Source organism: Zonotrichia leucophrys, chromosome 2, assembly GCF_028769735.1.
Source record: "Zonotrichia leucophrys gambelii isolate GWCS_2022_RI chromosome 2, RI_Zleu_2.0, whole genome shotgun sequence".
Classification (NCBI taxonomy): domain Eukaryota; kingdom Metazoa; phylum Chordata; class Aves; order Passeriformes; family Passerellidae; genus Zonotrichia; species Zonotrichia leucophrys.
In genome coordinates, this window is record NC_088171.1 from 82,975,975 (window position 1) to 82,996,641 (window position 20,667).

General features: G+C 41.7%; 1 protein-coding gene across 1 annotated transcript; it reads left to right on the top strand.

The window, feature by feature from the left end:
* Window positions 1–3,921: 3,921 nt before the first annotated feature.
* C2H7orf57 (chromosome 2 C7orf57 homolog) lies at window positions 3,922–16,416 on the top strand. Its single transcript, XM_064705552.1, has 7 exons — window positions 3,922–4,048; window positions 4,654–4,833; window positions 5,075–5,183; window positions 5,310–5,472; window positions 11,638–11,735; window positions 12,802–12,938; window positions 15,053–16,416. The coding sequence occupies exons 2-7, from the start codon at window positions 4,668–4,670 to the stop codon at window positions 15,115–15,117; spliced, it is 738 nt and encodes a 245-aa protein (XP_064561622.1). The 5' UTR covers window positions 3,922–4,048; window positions 4,654–4,667; the 3' UTR covers window positions 15,118–16,416.
* The last annotated feature ends 4,251 nt before the right edge of the window (window positions 16,417–20,667 follow it).

Genomic DNA, 20,667 nt, shown 5'->3' on the forward strand with positions numbered 1-20,667 from the left:
AGATCCCGGACCCCCAAGTATCCTACCTGAACTTGCAGCTGTCCCATGTAGACTTCCAAGTGCTCAATTCCCCCTAGCCCCGCAAGCTTCAAAAGCCAATAAAAACCATTGAGCAGCAGCCATTTGTCTGGGGTTGGATTTGTGTGGGGAGGGTGTGGTTATCTCATTGTATGGCACCTGTAATATGGATGGAGCCCATACAAGTTTCTAGTAAATCTGAAATTTGTGAAGAAAAAATTTATGGGATGTGGAAAAAGGGACAGGCCTCATGGGAGCATTGTCAGAGCATTCAGGGATGCAGCAAGGAAGGCCAAAGTCACCTTGGAATTCAATCTGGCAAGGGGTTACAAGGACAACAAGAAGGGCTTCTATGGGTATATCAGCAGCAAAAGAAAGATTAGAGAAAATATGAGGGCACTGCTGAATCAGATGAGAGAGCACCTCTGTGGAGAAGGACCTGGGAGTCTTGGTGGATAACAAGTTGACTATGAGCTGGCTGTGTGTCCTTGGGGCCAGGAGGGCCAATAGTATCCTGAGTGCATTGGGAAGGGTGTGACCAGAGGGTCAAAGGAGATGATCCTGCCCCTCTAGTCAGTCATAGTGAGGCCACATCTGCTGTGGTTCCAGTTCTGGGCTACTCAGCACAAGAAAGACAAGGAGTTACTGGAGAGAGTACAGGAGGCCATGAAGATGATCTGGGATCTGGAGCATCTCCCCAGGGAAAGAGACTGAGGGAGCTGGGCCTATGTCATGGTTTGGGCCTGGCACAGAGCCAGTGCCCCCATGAGAATACCCTCTCCCTGGTGTCTGCTGTGAGATGTGACCAGGAATAAGCAAAGCAGGCTCCAGCTTAGAAATAAAGAAAACTTTATTACCTAAGCGACAAGAAAATAGGAAAAAAACTATAAGGAAAAAAAATTGAAAACCTTACAAAAAGCACTTTCCTCCTCCCCCCCACCAAAATTTCCCAATCCGATACATTCCCCCAAATCACCAACTGCCCAGTCTGGCACCACCCTTTAGAATACTCAAACTTCAGTCCATGAAGAGGAGAGGAGTCCTTCTTGCACCATAGGCTTCCCCTGGAAACACGCTGAAACCTCGTGTGCTTCCATGTCACTCAGCACCGCCCGGAAAGTCCTTTTGCCATTTGTACCATCTTCCTTCTATGCCCAGTGCTCTCACCACTGTGCATGGACCAGAGCTGCTTCTAGGGCTGTCTTTTAAGGATGTCTTGTCTCACTCCAAAAAAGGCACAGTCTCTGCTTTGGGACATCTGTCCCCCCATTTTTCCCACCCCCTGCGACCGAGGGGTCCTCACGATGAACCCTCCTGGTTCTGAGGCACTGCCTCCCCCCAAGTGCAGTCTCTGTGTCACAGGAATAAAACTGGTTCAGTCTATGGCCACACAAGAAAAGTCCAGCCAAAAGGCCACTCCAATCATCTCTCTCCCCACTGAGCCAGTCTTCTCCACTTCCCTCGGGCCAGGTCCTTGTTATCTCATATCTCTCTTCTTATTCATCTCCGCGGAGGATCAGCATTTTTGTGAGGTCCCAATCATGAAAAAAAGGGGTTAAAAATTTCAGTCTCTGCCTGTCCCAGAGCTCCGGCACTCCCACACTAGCTGCTGCTCCCTCGCTGCTGCTCCGGCCGGGCACCTTCTCGCTGCACTCCCCTCCTTCTCCTCCTGGGCCGGCTGCTATCACATTCCATCGATGCCGGCTCTCCCTCTCTCTCCCTCCTGGGGGGGGATGGCTACCCGAGGGCTGTCTCTTGGGGCTCCTGCACCCTTCCATCCTCCAGGGCCTCCTCACCCCCCATCTCTGTCCAGGCCCCGGCCTACCAAATGGCTGCCCCTCCCCCGCCCAGCAGCAGCAGCTGGACGAGGGAGGGCGATCCAACCTCTTTCCCTCGAAGTCCCAAGAGAGCCTCCCAGGGCCGAAGCTCTGGTTTTTAACCCCTGTGTGTTCTCGGAGGTGTGTCCAGACCCCACTGGCCACACCAGGTGCCAATATCAAAATCCGAGCACCCATTGGTTTGACCACAGCATCCCAGAATTCCCACTTCTTCCTGGTCAAACCACCATAGCCTAAGTCTAGAGAAAACTCAGAGGGAATGCATCTCATCAATGCATGTCAAAGGTGGGTGTCCAGAGGATAGTGCCGGACTTTTCAGTGGTGGCCAGAGACAGGACAAGAAGCAATGGCCATAAACTAAAACACAAGAAGTTCCACCTCAACCTGAAGAAGAACTTCTTTACATCGAGGTTGACAGAGCACAGGAACAGGTTGCCCAGGGAGACTGTGGAGTCTCCCTGTCTGCAGACATTCAAAACTCAACTGGACATGTTTCTGTGTAAATTCCCTAGGTCACTCTGCCTTGGCAGGGGGGTTGGACTGGATGATCTTCTGAGGTTCCTTCCAACCCTAAAAAATTTGTGGACTGCCAACCCGTGTGGACCTGGTGCACCCCCCAGGATGTTGCAGCGCACCCCACATGCAATATGATTTCACCCATGGGGTGTACCTTGACCTCAGACTGCCTCACAGGGTATCTCAACCTGCCTCACACCAATTTATGTCTGTGTGTGGGAAGAGATGTGCCTGGGGGCACATATGGTACTGAGGAGGGAGGGTCCCCAGGAGGTGGGGGGCAGCATCTGGTACCTCCACATGTAGTACAGAACCTGGGTGAGCCCTTCAGAGATCTCCTGGTTCCTGAGCTTGCAGCTTGTGCTGCTTCTGGCCTCAGCATTCCCCTAGCCACCAACTGCTCTGTCCCACTGCCCAACATGTTCCATTTCCCCACATGTCCCACTGTCCTTCTGTCCCAAATGCTTTCAGCTGTCTGGCCTCTCCATTGATCATTCCACCACCCCTTGGCCCAACAGCCCTGTCTCCTCCAACTTGTTACCTTCCATTTCTCACTGTCCCTCCATCTCCTCCATGGGCCATTGTCCCATCATATCCCACCATCCCTATATGTTCTCTACCACCCCATTTCCTCTATGTCCCTACACATTCCACAATCTCTATGTGCCGCTATCTGTCCATTCTCTTCACATCCCAACATCTTCATGACTCATCATGCCCCCATTCCACCATCCCTATGGCACTCCATCTCCTCTATGTCTCACTATATGCTCCAAGTTCCATCACCCCACCACTTTCTTCACGTCCCTCCATCCCTCCACATTCTCTCACTATATCCCATCATCCTTCCATGTTCTCCAGGTCCCAGACATGGAAAGATGAAGAAGCAGCACTGGTGGATAAAGTGGCTTGCCAGCTCCAGGAACACAAAGAAAATCTCAGAGCAGGATATTTCAAGGACCCAAAAGGGTTCCAGCAGGCTTTCAGTATATGGACGGGCCAGAAGGCAAAAATTAAATAGTACAGACTGGTAAATGTCATGCAATAAAGGATGGATTTTGTCCTCCTTTCAGCTGGGATGGAGTTCCTCAGCAGGTGCGAGGTCTGGGCGGGCGGTCACAGTGGGAGAGCGTCTTTCCCTCTTTGGGAGGAAGGCGTCTTGGCACAGCTCCCGCCGCTTCCCGAGCGGGGAGCCGGTCGGCAGCGGCTCCCACTCTGCTCTGCTCCCCGGCTGCTGCTGGCGCTGGTAAGCAAGGCGCCGAGTTTCCACCTCGCAAAAGAAAGGGAAGAGGGAGGGAGGCGCCGCGGGCCGGGATGCTCCGCTCCGCCCCCGGCGGCTCCGGCTCCGCCCGCCTCTCCCCTTCGGGCTCCGTCCCGCCGCTTTCCCGGGGGTGCGGGTCACCCCTCGGGGAATGGCCCCTGGCTCTCCGGGCTGCAGGCGCGGCGGCAGCAGGGACCCCGGGCAGCGCCCTGGGACGGACGGACCCGCCCGGGAGGAGCGGGCTGTGCCTCTGCGGCCTGACCCCGGGGAGCGGCAGCGCTTTGGGCTCTTCTTGGGGTTGGGTTTGGGCACAGCCAGAGCGGGTGTGTGTGCCAGGAGCTCCTCAGCGAGCTGCTCCTGGAAGTGCTGTCCTTACAGCGACCGAACGGCATCAGCTGCGGCTGGAGTCACTCCGGTAAGTGCCTGTGCATCTTTTATGGCACAGGACCTCGTACTGGCTTTTTCTTATTTATCTGCCGTTCATTCTCTCATTTTGAACGATTTGTTTATATTTGCTTTTGCTCAATAGAAGTTGAGAAAGTAATGTATGGAGAAGTAGGGTGTTTGGTGTTGTTTTTATGATTTTTTTTTCTTTTGGGATCAGGTTTGGTTTTACAAATAAGGACCTGCCAATGGACAGCTACTGTCTTTGCTTTTAGATAATACATGTGAAGGAAAGGAAACCAAAGGCTGAAGTGTTTTCTGCTGTCTCATGTGCCTTTCACTGCTTTTGATGTGTCTTCGGAAATAGTTTTCTGAATGAAGAGGCACGATCCTCTATATGAGAGCACATTACAGGAAAACTTGAATGTTGTCTCAGAACTGAAACAAAAGTGTTTTGCATCTGATCTCTAGAAATGGCTTGTGCTATATCCCCCAGAATAAGCAAGCCTTGTCTTTTGTCTTCACAATAAAATGTGGCACCTCCTTCATGTTCCAGATGGGCTCAGTTTGTTAAGTTGCCTGAAAAAGGGATGTTATCAGTTAACTTTTACCATAAATATTTTCCATTAATTGCAGGACAGCAATACCCCATGGCACTGAAACAACCAGAGAAGAGCCCACTTTCCTCCCAGATTCTGGGTCTCAGTGACCTTCCAAGAGCTCCTCATGAAGTGCCACTGCCTGGGTGCCACAGGAAGAGGATCAAAGAGACTGATTCAGCCTATGTCAGGCTGGCAAAGCAAGGAGGCCGACCTGGTGAACATCTGTTTATATCTGCTTCTTTGGTTTTCCTCTGTTTTCCTTGGCTTTGCTTGAGTGCAGTGTAAAGTGCCTGTAGATGCTACAGAAGGATGCTCTGGACTTTTTAAATAAACTTGTGAAAAAAATGAGGAAATTAATTTATTCCTGACAAAACAGTAATCTGAAAACAAAGGTAGTGCTTTTGCTGCTAGATAAGAAGTGAGAAAAGTACTGACTTTTGTCTTTTTCTCTCCAGACCTGCTGAGGCACTACACTCCTGTGGTAATGAAGTCCCCTCCAGCAGCATATGCTGCCCCTGACTGGTTCACACACTGTGCCAGTCCTGCAGGGATTGAGAAGCCACGGTAAGATTGCTGGGGCCCAACACATCTTGGCCTCCCTCTTCACCTGTTAACATTTCTGAATGCTTCTGTACTAGAGTGCAGGATTTGTATACCTTGTACAAACAAGCATTAAATCTTTGCCTGCAGGAGCTGTGTTTCCTCTCTACCAGATTTTATGGTTCACAGAGAGTTTGTGGCTGGTGACCGTCATGGTAAGAGTTATGAGAGAAGAAGAGGGCCTTTTGAGTTTGATACAAAAAATGTTTGGCAGCGGGATGCCGAGGACAAAGAAAATGCAGAGAAAAAGAAGGTAGGATGGAGAGGTATGCTGTGATGATACTTTGTTTGTAGAGCTTGTGAACACATCTCTGTTGCTTCTTAGAGGAGAGAAGCTGCAATCCATGTTTCTGTATTCCAGAATCAATTTTTATATTGCAGTTAGAGAACAAAAAGAAAGACGTTTTCTTAAGTGCTGCAGGTGTAGTGGGAAAACCAGAAATGCAGTTTCCCATCACATTATATGGTATATATACGTCAGTATAAATAAAAAGCAGCAGTTCATTTTTATCTTATGCTTTATTTCCCCTGCAATTCATTCTGGGTGAAGAGACATCTTGTTTAGTAATCTTGAGTGAGGAAGTAAGAAGATGAGAACAGAAGACTATTCTGAAAAAGGAGTTTAATTTAATTTGAAATGCAAGGGAATTCCCAAAGATACTGTGCTGTCTTTGAATTAAAGATGTATCCAAGACAAAATACATATAGGACAAGCTATGCCCCAAACAAACCTTTCTGTACTGACATGGTGTTCTGTCTTGGAGACCTCTTTACTATCCTCCCTCTTTCATCCTCCCTGCCTCTCCCCAATTTAGATGCTGAAGCCTTATGTTTTTTAAATATCCTCTGTCAATTCAGTTGCTGCGTCTACCATAGGCCTTTGTGGTCTGCCTGGAAACACTTGAACACTACTGCAATACTTGAACACTAATACCTCCTTTCTTCACAGAATCACAGAATCACAGAAATTCTAGGTTGGAAGAGACCTTTAAGATCATCGAGTCCAACCCATGTTCTAACACCTCAACTAGATCATGGCACCAAGTGCCATATCCAGTCTTTTTTTAAACTCTTTGAGGGATGGTGACTCTGCCACCTCCCTGGGTAGATGATTCCAGTATTTGACCACTCTTTCTGTAAAATACTTCCTCCTTAATTCTAGCCTGTATCTCCCTTGTGCAGCTTGAGACTGTGTCCTCTTGTTCTGTCTGTTGTTGCCTGGAGAAAGAGACCGACCCCCAGCTCACCACAGCCACCCTTCAGAAAGTAACAGAAGGGTAGATGTTGGGCATTTTAGGAGAAAAAGTCCTCAGCCTTTGCTGAGATGAGTAACTAGTGCAAAATCAGAATGATGTCTTGTGTAAATGAGAACACCATTACTGAATAGGCTTGGGAATGTTTACTGAGTCTGTGGCAACAGGCAAACAAGCAACATATGTTTAAACTGTAATTTGCCTGATGCTTGTAGGTGAAGCTGCTTTTTTTTTTCCTATCCTAGATTTAAGGCACTAAAACTAAAAACTTGACCTGCTGCTGTGCCTCTTAAAGGAATTCAACTAGGACCGAGAGGAAGTTCTCTTTCTCACTCCCTTACTTAAGAACCAATTATGTTCAGTGCTCTAAGGGTCAAACTTAACTTTGATAAAAGTAATTCAAGCCCATGTGCTGACTTGTAAAGTGGAACTGAGGTTCATTTCAACTTAGAATGAAAGTGGGTCTCAACCAAACTCCTCCAGTCATTTACTTTATTTAGGACTAAATACAAAGTGAATATATGTTATATATTCAGCTCAGATTGCAAATATGCTGAGGCCCTCATATATAATTTGCACTATTCTCCTGGAAGTTGAAGTTAAGTTTTGCCTAATGTTCTAAATTAACCAAGTCTTTTTCTGTAAGACTAGGTGCCTGGGAAGACGGACTCTGTGTTGGTATGTTTAGCTCTACCTCCACACACCAACTTTCATTTAGCTCTGCTTCACAGGGTCTTTGCTGTACACTGAAAACTATATTATGTATCTTGAAATGTCACATGGTACTTCTTTCACAGCTGCTTCTTGAATATCCTCTTTTGACAAGTTGCTATCCCATGCTCTTAGAGTACCTTCCCTAAGAGTCTTCCAGGTGAGACAATGGAACTAACCCTACCAAAGAGTCTCAATTTTAGTTTTTCACCATACAACTTGTATGTTGAAAGGTAAGAATAATGTATTCCAAAACACCACAGGCAAATTTCTAAATTTCTTATTTATTTGTCTTCATGATGACACTGCAGCAGCAAGCTACCTCAAGTATTTCTGGTAGTATGAGACTGAATGTATTGAAAATGTTTTTCAGTCCAGTGTGACTAAGCAGTTATTCAGAAGAGACATGCATGATGCAATTGTGGAGTTAAATCCCAAAGGGCGCACTTAGGAACAAGAGCAAAACCATTTAACCTCTAAGGGTATGTCTTTTGCTTGGTTTGGAAGACATTGCTCCCAAGTGGGCCTTTGCTCTGAAGGTTTAAGCCTTTATGCTGCTTTGTTCTGAAGTATTAAAATCTCTGCTGATCCTTGTGGTTATTGCTATGTAGAGGAGGACTGGAGATCCGGGGGACCATTACATGGGAATTTTGCAAATCAGCAGAGTATTAGTGCATGAAGGATTCAGCCTTTGTGCTCATGGCAGAGTAATGGACTTCTGGCCCAGGAAGAAGCAGCCCATGGAAATCTCACAAGGCTTAAGAAGACCTAGTGCAAGGTCCTGCACCTGGGACAACCCCTGTTATCAGCACAGGCTGGGGGATGAGCAGATCCAGAGCAGCCCTGCCCAGAAGGACTTGGGGCTGCTGGTGGATGAGAAACTGGACATGACCCAGCCATGGGCACTCACAGCCCAGAGAGCCAAACATGTCCTGGGCTGCATCCAAAGCAGTGTGGGCAGCAGGGGAGGGAGGGGATTCTGCTCCTCTGCTCTGCTCTGCTCTGGTGAGACCCCACCTTCAGAGCTGTATCAGCTCTAGGGCCACAGCACAGGGAGAGCAGGGAACTGTGAGAGGAGTTCAGAGGAAGGCACAAAGATGATCAGATTAATAGAGCAGCTCACCTGTGAAGAAAGGCTGAGAGAATTGGGATTCTTCATCCAGGAGAAGAGAAGGCTTTAGGGTGACCTATTTATGGCATTCCAGTACCTGAAGGGACCTGTGAGAAAGATAGAGAGGGACTTTTCACAAGGGCATTAGTGATGGAACAAAGGGGAATGGATTTAAACTCGAAGAGAGTAGGGTTAGACTAGATGTTAGGAAAAATTTCTTTACTGTGAGAGTGGTGAGGCACTGGCACAAGTTGCCCAGTGAAATTGTGGATGCCCCATCCCTGGAAGTCTTGAAAGTCAGGCTGGATGGAGCTCTGGGATACCTGGTCTAGTGAAAGGTGTCCCTGTAGCAGGAGAAGTGGAACTAGATGATCTTTAAGCCAAACTATTCTGTGATTGAGTGATCCTTTTGCCTGTGCATATTATAGCCCAGCTGGGTTGGGTTGAAAAAACTGTGACCTTTAAGAAGGGAGGTCTGTAAGGGTGGGAGGTCAGTAGGAGATGTCATCAGCATTTGGCAATATCCCTGCAGCACCACCAATCAGATTGCTCCTTCCTCTTCAGACTCCTCTCTTTCAGGTACTTGCCTGAAATGTCTGTGTATAGATGCATATGTACTTAGCTATGTATGTGCTGTTGCAAAATGATTGCTCACCTGAGGCCAGGATTTTACCTCAGAGAGAGATTTGAAATTTTGTCCTTGATCACACAGGAGCCAGGATTTAATCTAAAGGCTTTTATCTTACCGTGCTGGCTGCAGATATCCATTGTTCTTCATATACTAGCCAGCCACAGTGCATATTCTATGTCATGTTTCTTTAATCCAAGATTAATAAATGTGTATTTATAATAAACATAGTAATTTTTACAGTATATTGTTGCCATCTCTTCACAGAGGGAGAAAACACTTTAAAGCAAGAACATGCCCTGTGTAGTTTGTAAAAAAATGCCCTGTGCAGTTTATCTGGGAAAATTGATGGCTGCTAATTGAGACTTGTCAAAGGGAAAAATCCCCCTCAGCTGTAATCATCACAAGAGTCTGCTTTTAATGCTGAATTTGCCCAGCAAAGTAACAAATAAGCACCTGAATGGATTGCAGATGCCCTCCAAAGCCAAATTCTGATTTGTTCCATTGCTACTTTTGTCATTAATTAGTTTACTTGAACAGTAGGGATTGTTTTGATCCCTGCAGTATAAGCTAGCCTCTCATTTAATGCCAAGAAAGGCAACATTTAAAAAAAAGCTCTTGCTTGCAGCTTTCAAGTCTTTTCTCTTTGCCTTTCCTCTCCCCTTTCTTTTTCTAGACTTTATTTTGGAGAGTTTGAACCTTTTTCTCTCTCTAGTCAAAATCGCTCTGGCTTCTGCTCTCCCTTTGTCCTTTAATTAACTCTTTAATTACTAGAGCTCCTTTCCTTGTGCTTCTGTTTGATGCCAAGAGGGAAATCTCATCTCTCTCCATCTGCTATTTGTTTATCCTGACTATCAAACTGAGTTGTGTTTCTGTGTTGCGCATTTCTGAAATGTAAAGCACAAGTAGGCTGCTTCAGCAAGCAGTGTGAACAAACTTGAAGAGCAGTTCTAAGCAGCTAACGTGGTTTTTAAACTCCAGGTTGGACAAAGACCCTTCTTTTCATCTCACATAGCTATCTCTGATATCACTGCATGCCCTTGCTGATCTCATGTCTTCTTCTTTGACAAATGTCCCAGTCTGACTCCACTGAAGTCTGGAGGGGTTTCAGCACTGATTTTACACATGCTTGCATTGACATCCTGGCTCAGAATCAGTACAACTCTCTGCCCAGGCTTCACTTTCTTAGAGATAATAAGAAAACTTACATTCTCTGAACATTCAGATCTGCTTTTTCTTTGTGCCTTCCTAATTAGTTCATTGATTAGATGTGTTCAAAGGCCATTATACTTTTGTTTGCTCTTTCCATACTCTTTGCGCACAAGCTCCTTGAGAAGTCCTTGGTGCATTTACATTTTGGAATCTTCTCCTTACAGAGATTTTCGTGGTTGTTCTGTAGTGTCTGAAATCCAAGTGTGACTGCTGTTCATGCACCTAATTTTTGCACTTCATATTTTTTTGCTCTGTCAACTGTATTGCAGCATCTGTGTCCACATAGGTGGAAAGTATTTTTATCTTTAATGTACTTGTAAATTTACAGAGCAATACATTTCACCTTTAGTCACTCTGTCCTGATTATTTTGTAAATAACCTGCAAATAACATCTCTTATTCCATGGGGCACTCTTCTGTGTTGCATGTTTAAAAAAGAAAATGGTCAAATAATATGTAGGTTCTAACTAAAAGGATATGTTAGTGTAACACAAAAACTTTGTTAATAAGCTTTGAAAATTCTGTGCTATCTTCAGGACTTCCCCCTTTTCCACTTTTCCTTGTGCAATGATGGAAGTTGTAAGTAGTTTTTAAAGATGTTTTGGGTTTTTTAAACTCAGAATTTCTTAGCAACTATTAGTGAAAAATATCTGGGAGTTGTTAAGGATATTTAATTTCATGCTTTGATTTGAGAGGGGGTAAGTTGACTCTTTAGTAGCTGTTGATTTTGATCAAACTTAAAATAAAGAGCTTTGGTATGTGTTGCTCATGTTTCTCCACTACTTACTGGTTTTCCCATTTTCAGGTCTGGAGTGAGTGTTGTCTTTCCCTGGCTTTTTAGGTGTCATCTTTCAGTCTTTTAGTCAACACTGAGTTTCTTTACCTGTCATTGGAAAGATGATAAAAGTAAAGTAGATTTTTCTGTTGTAGGCTTCCCTCTATATATATATGTATATATATATATGTATATATATATATGTATATATATATATATTTGTTTGAATATCAAACCTCTAATTAATATACCACAACAGTTTTCTTATTATATAGGATGTTTTATGCTTTTTATTAAACAAACTAAAAAAGAAGTAGCAGTTAAACCATGAGTTAATTTCTAGTTTTCCTGACTTTAGTAAGACTGGTCTGTTTTCATATTCTGCATACAGAGAAATGGACTAAGATGAGAAGTTGCCATGGATAAGTTTGAATTTGAAGCTTAATTTGAAGTGTACTGTGAGGGAAAGGCTTGTGTAGAGCACATTCTGGAGAGAGCAAGCAGCTAACCTCATGTAGAATAACTAACTAAGGGACTGCTTTATCTTTTGTTATTCCTCAATAATCCATTACTTGTACTTACGGAAATAATGTAGATAGGACATGGAAATTTGAACACATTCAGGCCTTTAATATCACCCTCACTTTTGAAGGCTATGTTATCATATAATCTTCTTGTTCATTTTTTTTCATAACTCCTTTATTTTGAGCTAAGATTTCTCTAACACAGGTAAAGCTTCCACCTATAAGCCCTAAATATCCAAGCAGAATGCCAACTGTTTCTACAAAGGAATTTAGTGGAGAAAATAAGCTTTCCTTGCCACCCATGTAAGTAGTACATTTATGAAAATCATTGAACACCTAAGCCTGCAACTATTCATGTATATAAGTAAAATTGCTTCTTGTGAAAATGCAGGAATTAGCAGATATGTGTATGGTCCTTGTGGATCTTTATTGCTGTTAAATTTGCTATTATATGTGATGCTAAAATAGTTTTAAAAGCTTCTAAAGCAACTAAAATAACAGTACTTTAACTCAGAAAATTTTTCTGTATAACTTGGTGTTAAGAAAACTGAGCATAGAGTGGCACATCTTCATGTAGCTGAATTTTTTGTATTCTAGATTGGGCTTTTTCTTAATACTAGTGAACAGGTGAAAATGATAGTCTACATCGTTAATTCTGTTAGTGTAGGTTACAGAGAAACAAGTAGGATTGACACTTTAAGGAAAGACATAAACTGTAGCCTTTATAAGGTCATAGAGAGCAAAAGTATTCTCATGAACACCTGAAAGAGGTAGTTTAAGCAAATTTTTATATCATTTGTGATGTGATGTAATCACACCATCAGCTGTGTGCACAGCTGAATTGTTTCAACATACTTTGAAAATTTTATTGCTCAGTCACCAGTAATCCTGGTGTGTTTTAGAACTGTGGTAATGCTGCCAAATAAGTGATTAAACTGTCAAATGAATTTAAGAGAAAATGTGTAACATCATTTCACTTTTGTGCACCACAGAATGAGTACTGTCTTTTTCATTTACACATTCTTTTGCACTTTTTGTCTTTAAGACAAGAACTGTGCAAGAATTATACATGTGAAATTCCAATGAAACAGATGTCTCTTCTTATGTAAATTTGAGTACTAAATCAGGCATAGTTCTTTGCTTTTGTTTATTTTTGGTATTTCTTCTTTGATGATTACATGTAGAATATATGTTTTGTTATTTATAAATAAATTATAAGGCTAGAAATCGTTATATTTTAAAATTGATGTTATAATTAGAAATAAATTCTAATAGATCACCTTTTCTGTGAAAAATATGATTTTTCCATCTAGCCCCCATTTCTGTTTACTTTTGCTTTTGTTTTCCTTTAATATATTTGTATTTACAGGCCTGCTCAGAGAAAAATTGAAGCAGTAAATTTTAGCAAATTAATAAGTAATGGTTATGGGACTGACTGGTTGCAGCAGTGTACTGGATGGGAAAAAAAGATTGACGAAACATCAGAAAATAGTGATGACTCTGAAGGTAATGTTATTGAAAGCTGTTTCTTTTAAAATGAGCTGGGCTCTCAAGGTAACAGCAGAGGGCAGCCTCAGTATTTGTGTGGCTCTCTGAATATGGTGAGACACACTGAATTATAGTGCTTACTTTACAATACCCTATGACCAGCTAAAGAAAGGAGTGCTCCTGTTTGCAGTCAGCGAAGGCAGGCGCTTTCATGGACTTTTTTCATCTCTACAATTGCAGTGTGCTCTGTTCCAATCCAGGGGCTTCTGTGTTCTGATCCAGGAGCATCTCTGTGATGTGTTTCCATAAAATGCTGCAGAGACACAGCCATCCTGCCTAAATTTAAGCAGACTGTAAAATATTTGTTGCCTCCGTGTTATGAATATTCTTTTCCCAAAAACTTCTGTCACAAGTGTCATTGATACTCATGTTTAAGAAATAGAGCACTACTTGTAGAAATTTGTCTAAATAAATATATGCACATGGTTGAAAGCAGTGGAATTTCAGCAGTTTAAGAGAAAAAAGTTATCCAATGTCATGCTTTCAAACCTTACTTTATCATGCACAATAGTAATAGCTGTGAAATACTTCACTTGGAAACAAATATAAAGGTTAAAGGGTGAGAAAATTTCTCTTACTTCTGGCAAGACCTTTTTCTTAGGTTTTCTGTAGCAATGTTTGGAAATGCTATTGGATCTCCCATTTCATGCACCGGAATTTTTTTTTTTTTATATGTGTCAGGGAATCCTTTTGTATACACTGGCATTGTCATTATTCCCTTGATCTTGATATATTAATGTCTGAAAGTCTTAGAGGCCAGGTATTTTAAGTTTTCTAACACTTCAGCTCTGTCTGAATTAATTTTTGTGTCTTCCATTATTGTATCTGCAGGGGTTTTTTTTGGTTTTTTTTTTTTTTTTGGTGGTTGGGTTTTTTTTTTGGGGGGGGTGCTTTTTTGTTGGGGTTTTTTTTGTGTGTGCAAAACTTCTTCCTCCATGTAAGTATCAGGAGAAAACAGAGAACTAGAAGTTGTGTGGTTTTGTTCAGAAGAAAAAATGTCATAAAACTGAGGGATGAAGCCAGGTCTGGGTCTGAGGAGAATGCATAACCTTAGAAGCCGCTTTTCAAGTTAACTTAAGTATCCAAACTCTGATCATGCAGAGGATGCTGCTTTGAGAGTTCAGTGACCGAACAATTCAATCATGAAGGCTAAAAGTGCTCTTCCTCAGCATGAAAGAAAACCTTGAATATTCTTCTTTGTTTTCAGATTCTATTCAACTTTCTTGTTTGCTGACATTTTTCTTTCCCATTACTCTGAGTAAAATTAATAGGGATTTCAAAATCTCAATTTCCTTAATTTGGTGGTAGTTGATTTCTTTAATATGCATGCCTCTAATGAGACATCTGAGATATAAAGAAAAGTTGAAGATTTTTCAGAGTAAGCACGAAATTGGTTCGGTTATACCACTTAGGCAAAAGAGAAGAAAATGAGTACACTGCAAAGGCTTCTGAAAAGTCAGTGTGCTATGTAGGTTGACATATAGATACATCTAATTTTGGGGTTGCTTTTATTTTTCATTTTTTTTGATAGCATGATACTTGCTTTGCTTCTATTGCCTTTGTTTGCAATCGTAGCTATTCCAATTGAGATTGGTTCTGTATCACAGTGTAAAAGGAGATTGCTTTTAATGCTCTTAATAATATGGTTTCATCCAGATGTGTGTCTTCCTTCAGTTTTGACTGTGTCCTTTTCATTCTTTTAGGTGATTGTTGACGATAGTGCTTTTACTTTTTTTCCCACTCGTGTACTTTTTTCTCTTCATCCAAAGCAATTGGCAGCCTGAGCACCTTGCAGCTCCCTTTTGAGATGGAGCTTTCTCCGTTCTTACTTGCACAGAATACGCCCTAGACACATCAGGAAGGAGATACAACCCATTCCATATGTAAATCTATAATCCCTTTGTTTTGGGGTACAGATTTGCAAATTTCTTAGGTAGCTTGGATATCTTGTTAATTCAAAATTAAAAGTAGTGGAATTTATGTGTATTTTGACATGAGGAAGAAACCAAAAATTTTAGCTGACCTTTTTATTAGTATGGTCTGTGAACTTTAATATTTTTTTCCTTTTGCAGATTCAGAACACTCTGAATCACCACCTGCAAGCAATGAGTTAAAAGCCACCGTTTCAGGGATGTAATAAGTAACTTGAAAGATTCTTGGGGAAATTAAAGCTTTGTATTGCTTATATAGCCCACTATTTACACATTGGCTAGATTATTTTTGTAACTTAACGCATCCCTGATTAAAATGTTTGTGAGATGGATGAACCTCCTTGGGCTTGATTGCAGCAAATTTTGAAGAACCGACAACAGCTGTCAGTGCTTAGTCCTAGACCTTTTCTTAATGTAATAAACAAAGCTAAGCTGAGGTTTTCTCCTGCACAAGACACCTGCTGCTTTGCTGTTCTCAAACAGGATTACCATATTGCTGCTGACTTGACTAGACACAGGCATGCTATTGATGTGCACAAATCAACAAGTTTCTTTAGTTAAGTACAGCTGTATTCATGAATTATGCCATAAAGAAAGGTGAAGGGGAACTGTATGGTATGGGATGAAATGTAGCTAGAAAGCATTGAACTGGTATGGATACTTGCAGTAAAAAAAGTCAAACCTTCACTGGAAAGAGTGCTTCTTCATCCCAAAAGCTCATTTACTTTGAACAGCCACTCAGCTTTCTAGGACAGTTCTATTGCTGTGCCTGCTGCACAAGAACCAGTTGATCAGTCATAGTGTTCAGCCACATAATTAAAGATCTGGTGGCGTTTCCTGGTATAGTCTCATTGTATAGAAGCTGAATCATGGATTAACAGTTCTATGGACTCAGCTATCTATTATGTTAGCACTTTCAGCTGTTAAATAAAAAAATTATCTATCCTGAAGTCTTGACTGCAGCAAAAATATTGTATGCTAGATCACTGTGTTTATTCGCACCAGCAGAAGTTTGTACTTTGAAATAGCGATGTATAAATGTTGTACTTTATTACTTTGAAAAAGTTAAGATACACTGATATTTCAACACTTGCTATTTTGTCTACTTGAATTAGGATATAATCTTATTAATAATGAAATATTGATTATAAAGTCCACTAGAAAGTGGGTGCAATTTCATTACTGCGCTTTTTACTAATAGCATGAAAAGCAAACTCTTAATTTTTAGAATTTCCTCTTCAGATTACATTCAGTAGATTTTACACCTTTGAATCCAAGTACTGTTAAGTAGATGTCTTTGAACAGAATGTTTAAAGTATTTGGTTTAATACTGTTCCTTTAGAACTTTGATGTAAAAATTGATTGGAAATTGGTAAACCATTGCTAATCTGAACCCTCAAAATTTTCAGCAAACTGTAGAAATTTTGCTGTTGATGTTGTTAGACCTAGCACCTGAGTCCATGTTTGCTATCCATTATTTTGAACAATTCAACTAAATTGTATTTTAAAAAATAAAAGGCTAAGACATATGCAAATGCTTAAATGTACAGTTATTGGGTGCTCAGCAAGTTTTTCTAAATATAAAAAAAAGCTTACATCAAGCGGTTACTTTAGTGGTGTGTGAGATTAATTACCTTGTATCTGTTTTCACTTACAATTTGTGTTGTGAATTATGTCCAGATACAATGAAACCATTAATTTTGCTGTGAAAGCAGAACTTTTGGGGAAATCCAGTTTTCTAGGCTACCCTTATCAGGGGATGCCAGCGTTGGAGCCCATAGCATTAAAACCTGACCAGTTGTGGTGTGTTGACCTTGGCTGGACACCAGGTGCCTGCCAAGCCTCTCTGTCACTCCCCTTCCCAGCTGGACAGGGGAGAGAAAATAAGGTGGAACACAACTTGTGGGAGTGACTCCAGTAAAGGGCAACAGAGCTGGTGAAGCTTTGAGAAAGTAAGCTTGAGGATCAGCTGAGGGAGCTGGGGTTGTTTAGGCTGCAGAAAAGGAGGCTCAGGGGTGACCTGACCACTGAGTGCCTGAAAGGAGTTTGTAGCTAGTTTGTAACCTAGTTGGATGTAGGTTTCTCCCAGCCAACCACTGACAAAATGAGAGGAAACAGCCAGGGGAGATTGAGGTTGGACATCAGGGAGAATTTCTTCACTGAAAGGAGGGTTAAGCATTGGAATGGGCTGTCCAGGGAAGTGGTGGAGTCACCATCCTTGGAAGTGTTCAAGAAGCAGCCATACATGACAGTGCTATGGCTTTGTTGACAAGGTGGTGCTCAGCTGAAGGTTGGACTTGTTGATCATGGTGGTCTTTTCCAACTTAAATGATGGTCATTAATGTGTATTCAGCTTTCCTTAGTCAAGCCAAGGAGAGGTTTGATTTGCGCTATTGGTCAACTGAATCTGAATGGATCACAGTTTGAATACTGCGAGTTAGAATATTAACAGCCTGAGATTTCTCTTCACAAGAACAGAATCTGGAATCTGTGCATTCAGAATAACAGAGAGCCACTCCAGACACATAACCTGCCTGTTCTCCAAGGGACATGCAGTCAAAGTGGTGTAACAAATCAGAAAGCTCCAGCTGAACCCAGGGGTGGAAGTGTGCTGCTTGAATTCACCTTATCGCAGTAATCACGTTGTTCTATTTGCTTCTGAGTCAATGCAGTCATGCAGCTGGCAGTTTTCAAAGCCATCAGCAGTTCCATGTAAAAGTGGTGGAAACTTCTGGTTTTCCATTTCTGTTTTTCAGAGAAATGCCAAAGTCAGAAGCTGGGTATTTATTACAAAATCTTGCCTTATTGTTTTAAATGCTGAAACATTTGTTTCATTGTCTTGTGCTCTATTTCTGCCCTGAATGCCTTTAAGCAGTGAGAGTTTTTTCTTTTTTTTGAATACTGATTGCTTTGCAAGCCCAAAGATAAAACAAAAGTGCAGTTACATTTTATGAATTGCATCCAAGATACTGAGTATGTGAATGTTTCTAAAAGAGAATTCCATATAAAGATTTAACAATAACTTGTCAGTTTAGTGACTGGAGACTAATTTTCCTTTTATATACAGCCATTTCACTGTAGTGAAGTCTAATATATATCTAATACACAATTCTAACCACTTGTGTCTTTTTGGACTAGACTACAATATAAACATGCCTCCAAAGACCAAGGGTCCATATTCATTAACTTTCTTTGTGTAGCAATGCAAACAAAAATTCAATTGCCCCATTTTAGATGCTTCTGAAGCATCTAAAATTCCCTTGATTTAGGCTTATGTATTTCTTAAATACTATTGTCTGTGCTGAATATGCAAGCTGAGTTGGAAAATATGTAGGATTAAGCCCAATTTCTTTCTGTAAATAAATAGCTTGATATTCTTGCTCTTCCCTGCAGATATTTTTTCAGAATGTAGTTATATATTATGCTATATTGTGGGAGAAAAAGCATGAAATAGAAATAAAGAAGTTCAGTCTTAGCACATTTTGTCCTTCTATTAATAGCTGTCATGATACAAAACATCCAGAATAACTGAAAAATCAAAATGAAGTGGGTAAAACAGCTGCACTGAATTATTTGACCAATTGACTGTGAAAATAGTTTATGGTGAGCACGAGGGAGAATACATTTGATTATGACAGACACCCTTATTTTCCATAGCTCAAATTCTCACCCATGCAATAGAAAAACCTGAAAACAGACACCAGTTGCATATTGTTGTTATTACCCCAGTATGTGGCTGTGTATTTTTCACCCTTCTAAAAGACATTAGTATCCTTCCCACTAAAGTACAAAATGGAATGAAAACCCAAACACTGCACTACAAAACCAGGAAGCTAAAAGGAGATTTAAAGTTTTTAGTGAAAACTGAGAGCAAAGGTTACTACCAGTTGTTAGACTCATAGAAATGCATAGATTATTGAACATTTCAGACAAGGTCAACTATAGTAATCTTATTATTATATACAAAAAAGCAATTTACATTGATTCTCTTAATATATAGCTGAATGGAAAATGACCTGAAATCTAAAGCAGACTTTTCTCTGGATCCTGAGTTGAAGGGGTAGGTAATATTCCTGTTTAAAGGAAAAATTTATTCCACAGAATTAAACACTCTTCTAAGGTGTTTGTCCACTCCTGTAGCTTGGAAGTCTTGACAAATATTTAAAGAACAGGAAAATGGAAGATGGATTAGGAACCTGTTCTTCTGTTTCACCCACTGGAAATCTAAACAAGCTGAACAGATGATGTTTTTCTGAGTTTGTTGAGCAATTCCTCTTGCATGTTGTTTATGCCTAGAAATGCATCTGTGCAAGGAATCTCTCTTTCTTATATTTCCATTCAAAGTCCTTTGGTGTGAGACAGGATATGAATAAATTTTACTCTAAATGCCCTATACATGATTTTTAAAAGAAATACATCTCAGCAATGCCTTATGCCTAATGCGTTTACTGTGCCTTCTGTGTCCTGAGGCACAGAAAGTTCTCTACCATGAAGATTTTGGTTGCTCCATCTCCCAAGTACTCCCTACTATGACAAACTACAGAGTGGTTCTGGTGTGAAAACTTACTTTTAAAATTGCATTGCAGGATTGTGGGTTTGGTGCTTTCAGTTACTGAAACAATGAACATGAACAATGTTAAATTTACACTTCCAGTAGCTGAAACCACCTCTGCTCTTTTCTCGTACTGTGTTTGCCGTGCCCACATGCCCATGAGAGCGGGAACACGGTGTGTGTGCACCGATCGACGCACGCAAGGACAGACAGACACAGGCACCGAGCTGACTCTGCCATCCTTGGCCAACACCTGCATCTGTATCTGTATCATCTGTGTTATAAATTGTTATAAATTATCAAATCGGGAGCCAAATTTATAAGAAAATTTAGCAATGATTTATTAGATTGTCAGCAAAACAGAATTTCGAAAAACAACCACCACAGCCAAGAGTCAGCGTCGAGCCCAGGTTTCAGTGCTGGGTGAACAAATGGACCTGACCCCCGAATGTCAGAGTCTCCCCCTGTTCACCCCGACTGCCTCTCGCAGCGAGCTTATATACAGTTTATTCTGCCTGGGGCAGAAATGACCTAGTGTTTCTTTGTGTCCCTTCACATGCAGAACTGGGGCCAAACATGTACAGGGTTAGACAAAAGTCCAATCCAGGTGTCTAGGTGACGTCAGAGCACTCTGGAGAAGCTGGCATTCACATGTAAAGGGTGGCACCGGTAGTAGATGCAATCTTTGAAGTGCAGATCACTCTTGAGTGCCCCGGACATTCCAGGGAAGTCAGTGATCATGGCCCAGGAAGGTTCCATTCATACATTAACAGACTTGATATTATCTTAACGTTGTCCGGGAACTACCTGAATAAAAATAAGACTCTGCTCCCGGCCAGGGTGGTAAAAAGACATAGCTTGGATTTTACAATGTTTTATACATAAATAGCATGAATTATCTCTACCATATACTACATAAATGATCAATCGTGAGCCAAATTGTCAAAAATTGCGAGAAGATTTATTAATCTTTCTGCACGACTGAATTAAGGTCTTCGAAACCACCACAGCCAAAGAGACAGCGTCGAGCCCGGTATCGGCCTGGATCCGACCTCTATAGCATCGGACACTACCCCGTTCATGAGAGCCGCTTGTTGCGGCGGGGTTTCATACGGTTTATTGTGCCCGAGGCTAAGGAGTCCCAATTTCTTTTGTTACTCTTCACATTCATAGCTGTTCCTTTCAGTGTGCAGAGCTGGACAAA

What these genes read in the sequence shown, in the direction of transcription:
- C2H7orf57 (XM_064705552.1), top strand. Translation starts at nt 4,668, where the DNA reads ATGGCACTGAAACAACCAGAGAAGAGCCCACTTTCCTCCCAGATTCTG. An exon ending in AAAGCAAGGAGGCCGACCTG is followed by an intron (nt 4,834 to 5,074) that starts GTGAACATCTGT and finishes TTTTCTCTCCAG; the next exon opens with ACCTGCTGAGGCACTACACT. An exon ending in AAGCTTTCCTTGCCACCCAT is followed by an intron (nt 11,736 to 12,801) that starts GTAAGTAGTACA and finishes TTGTATTTACAG; the next exon opens with GCCTGCTCAGAGAAAAATTG.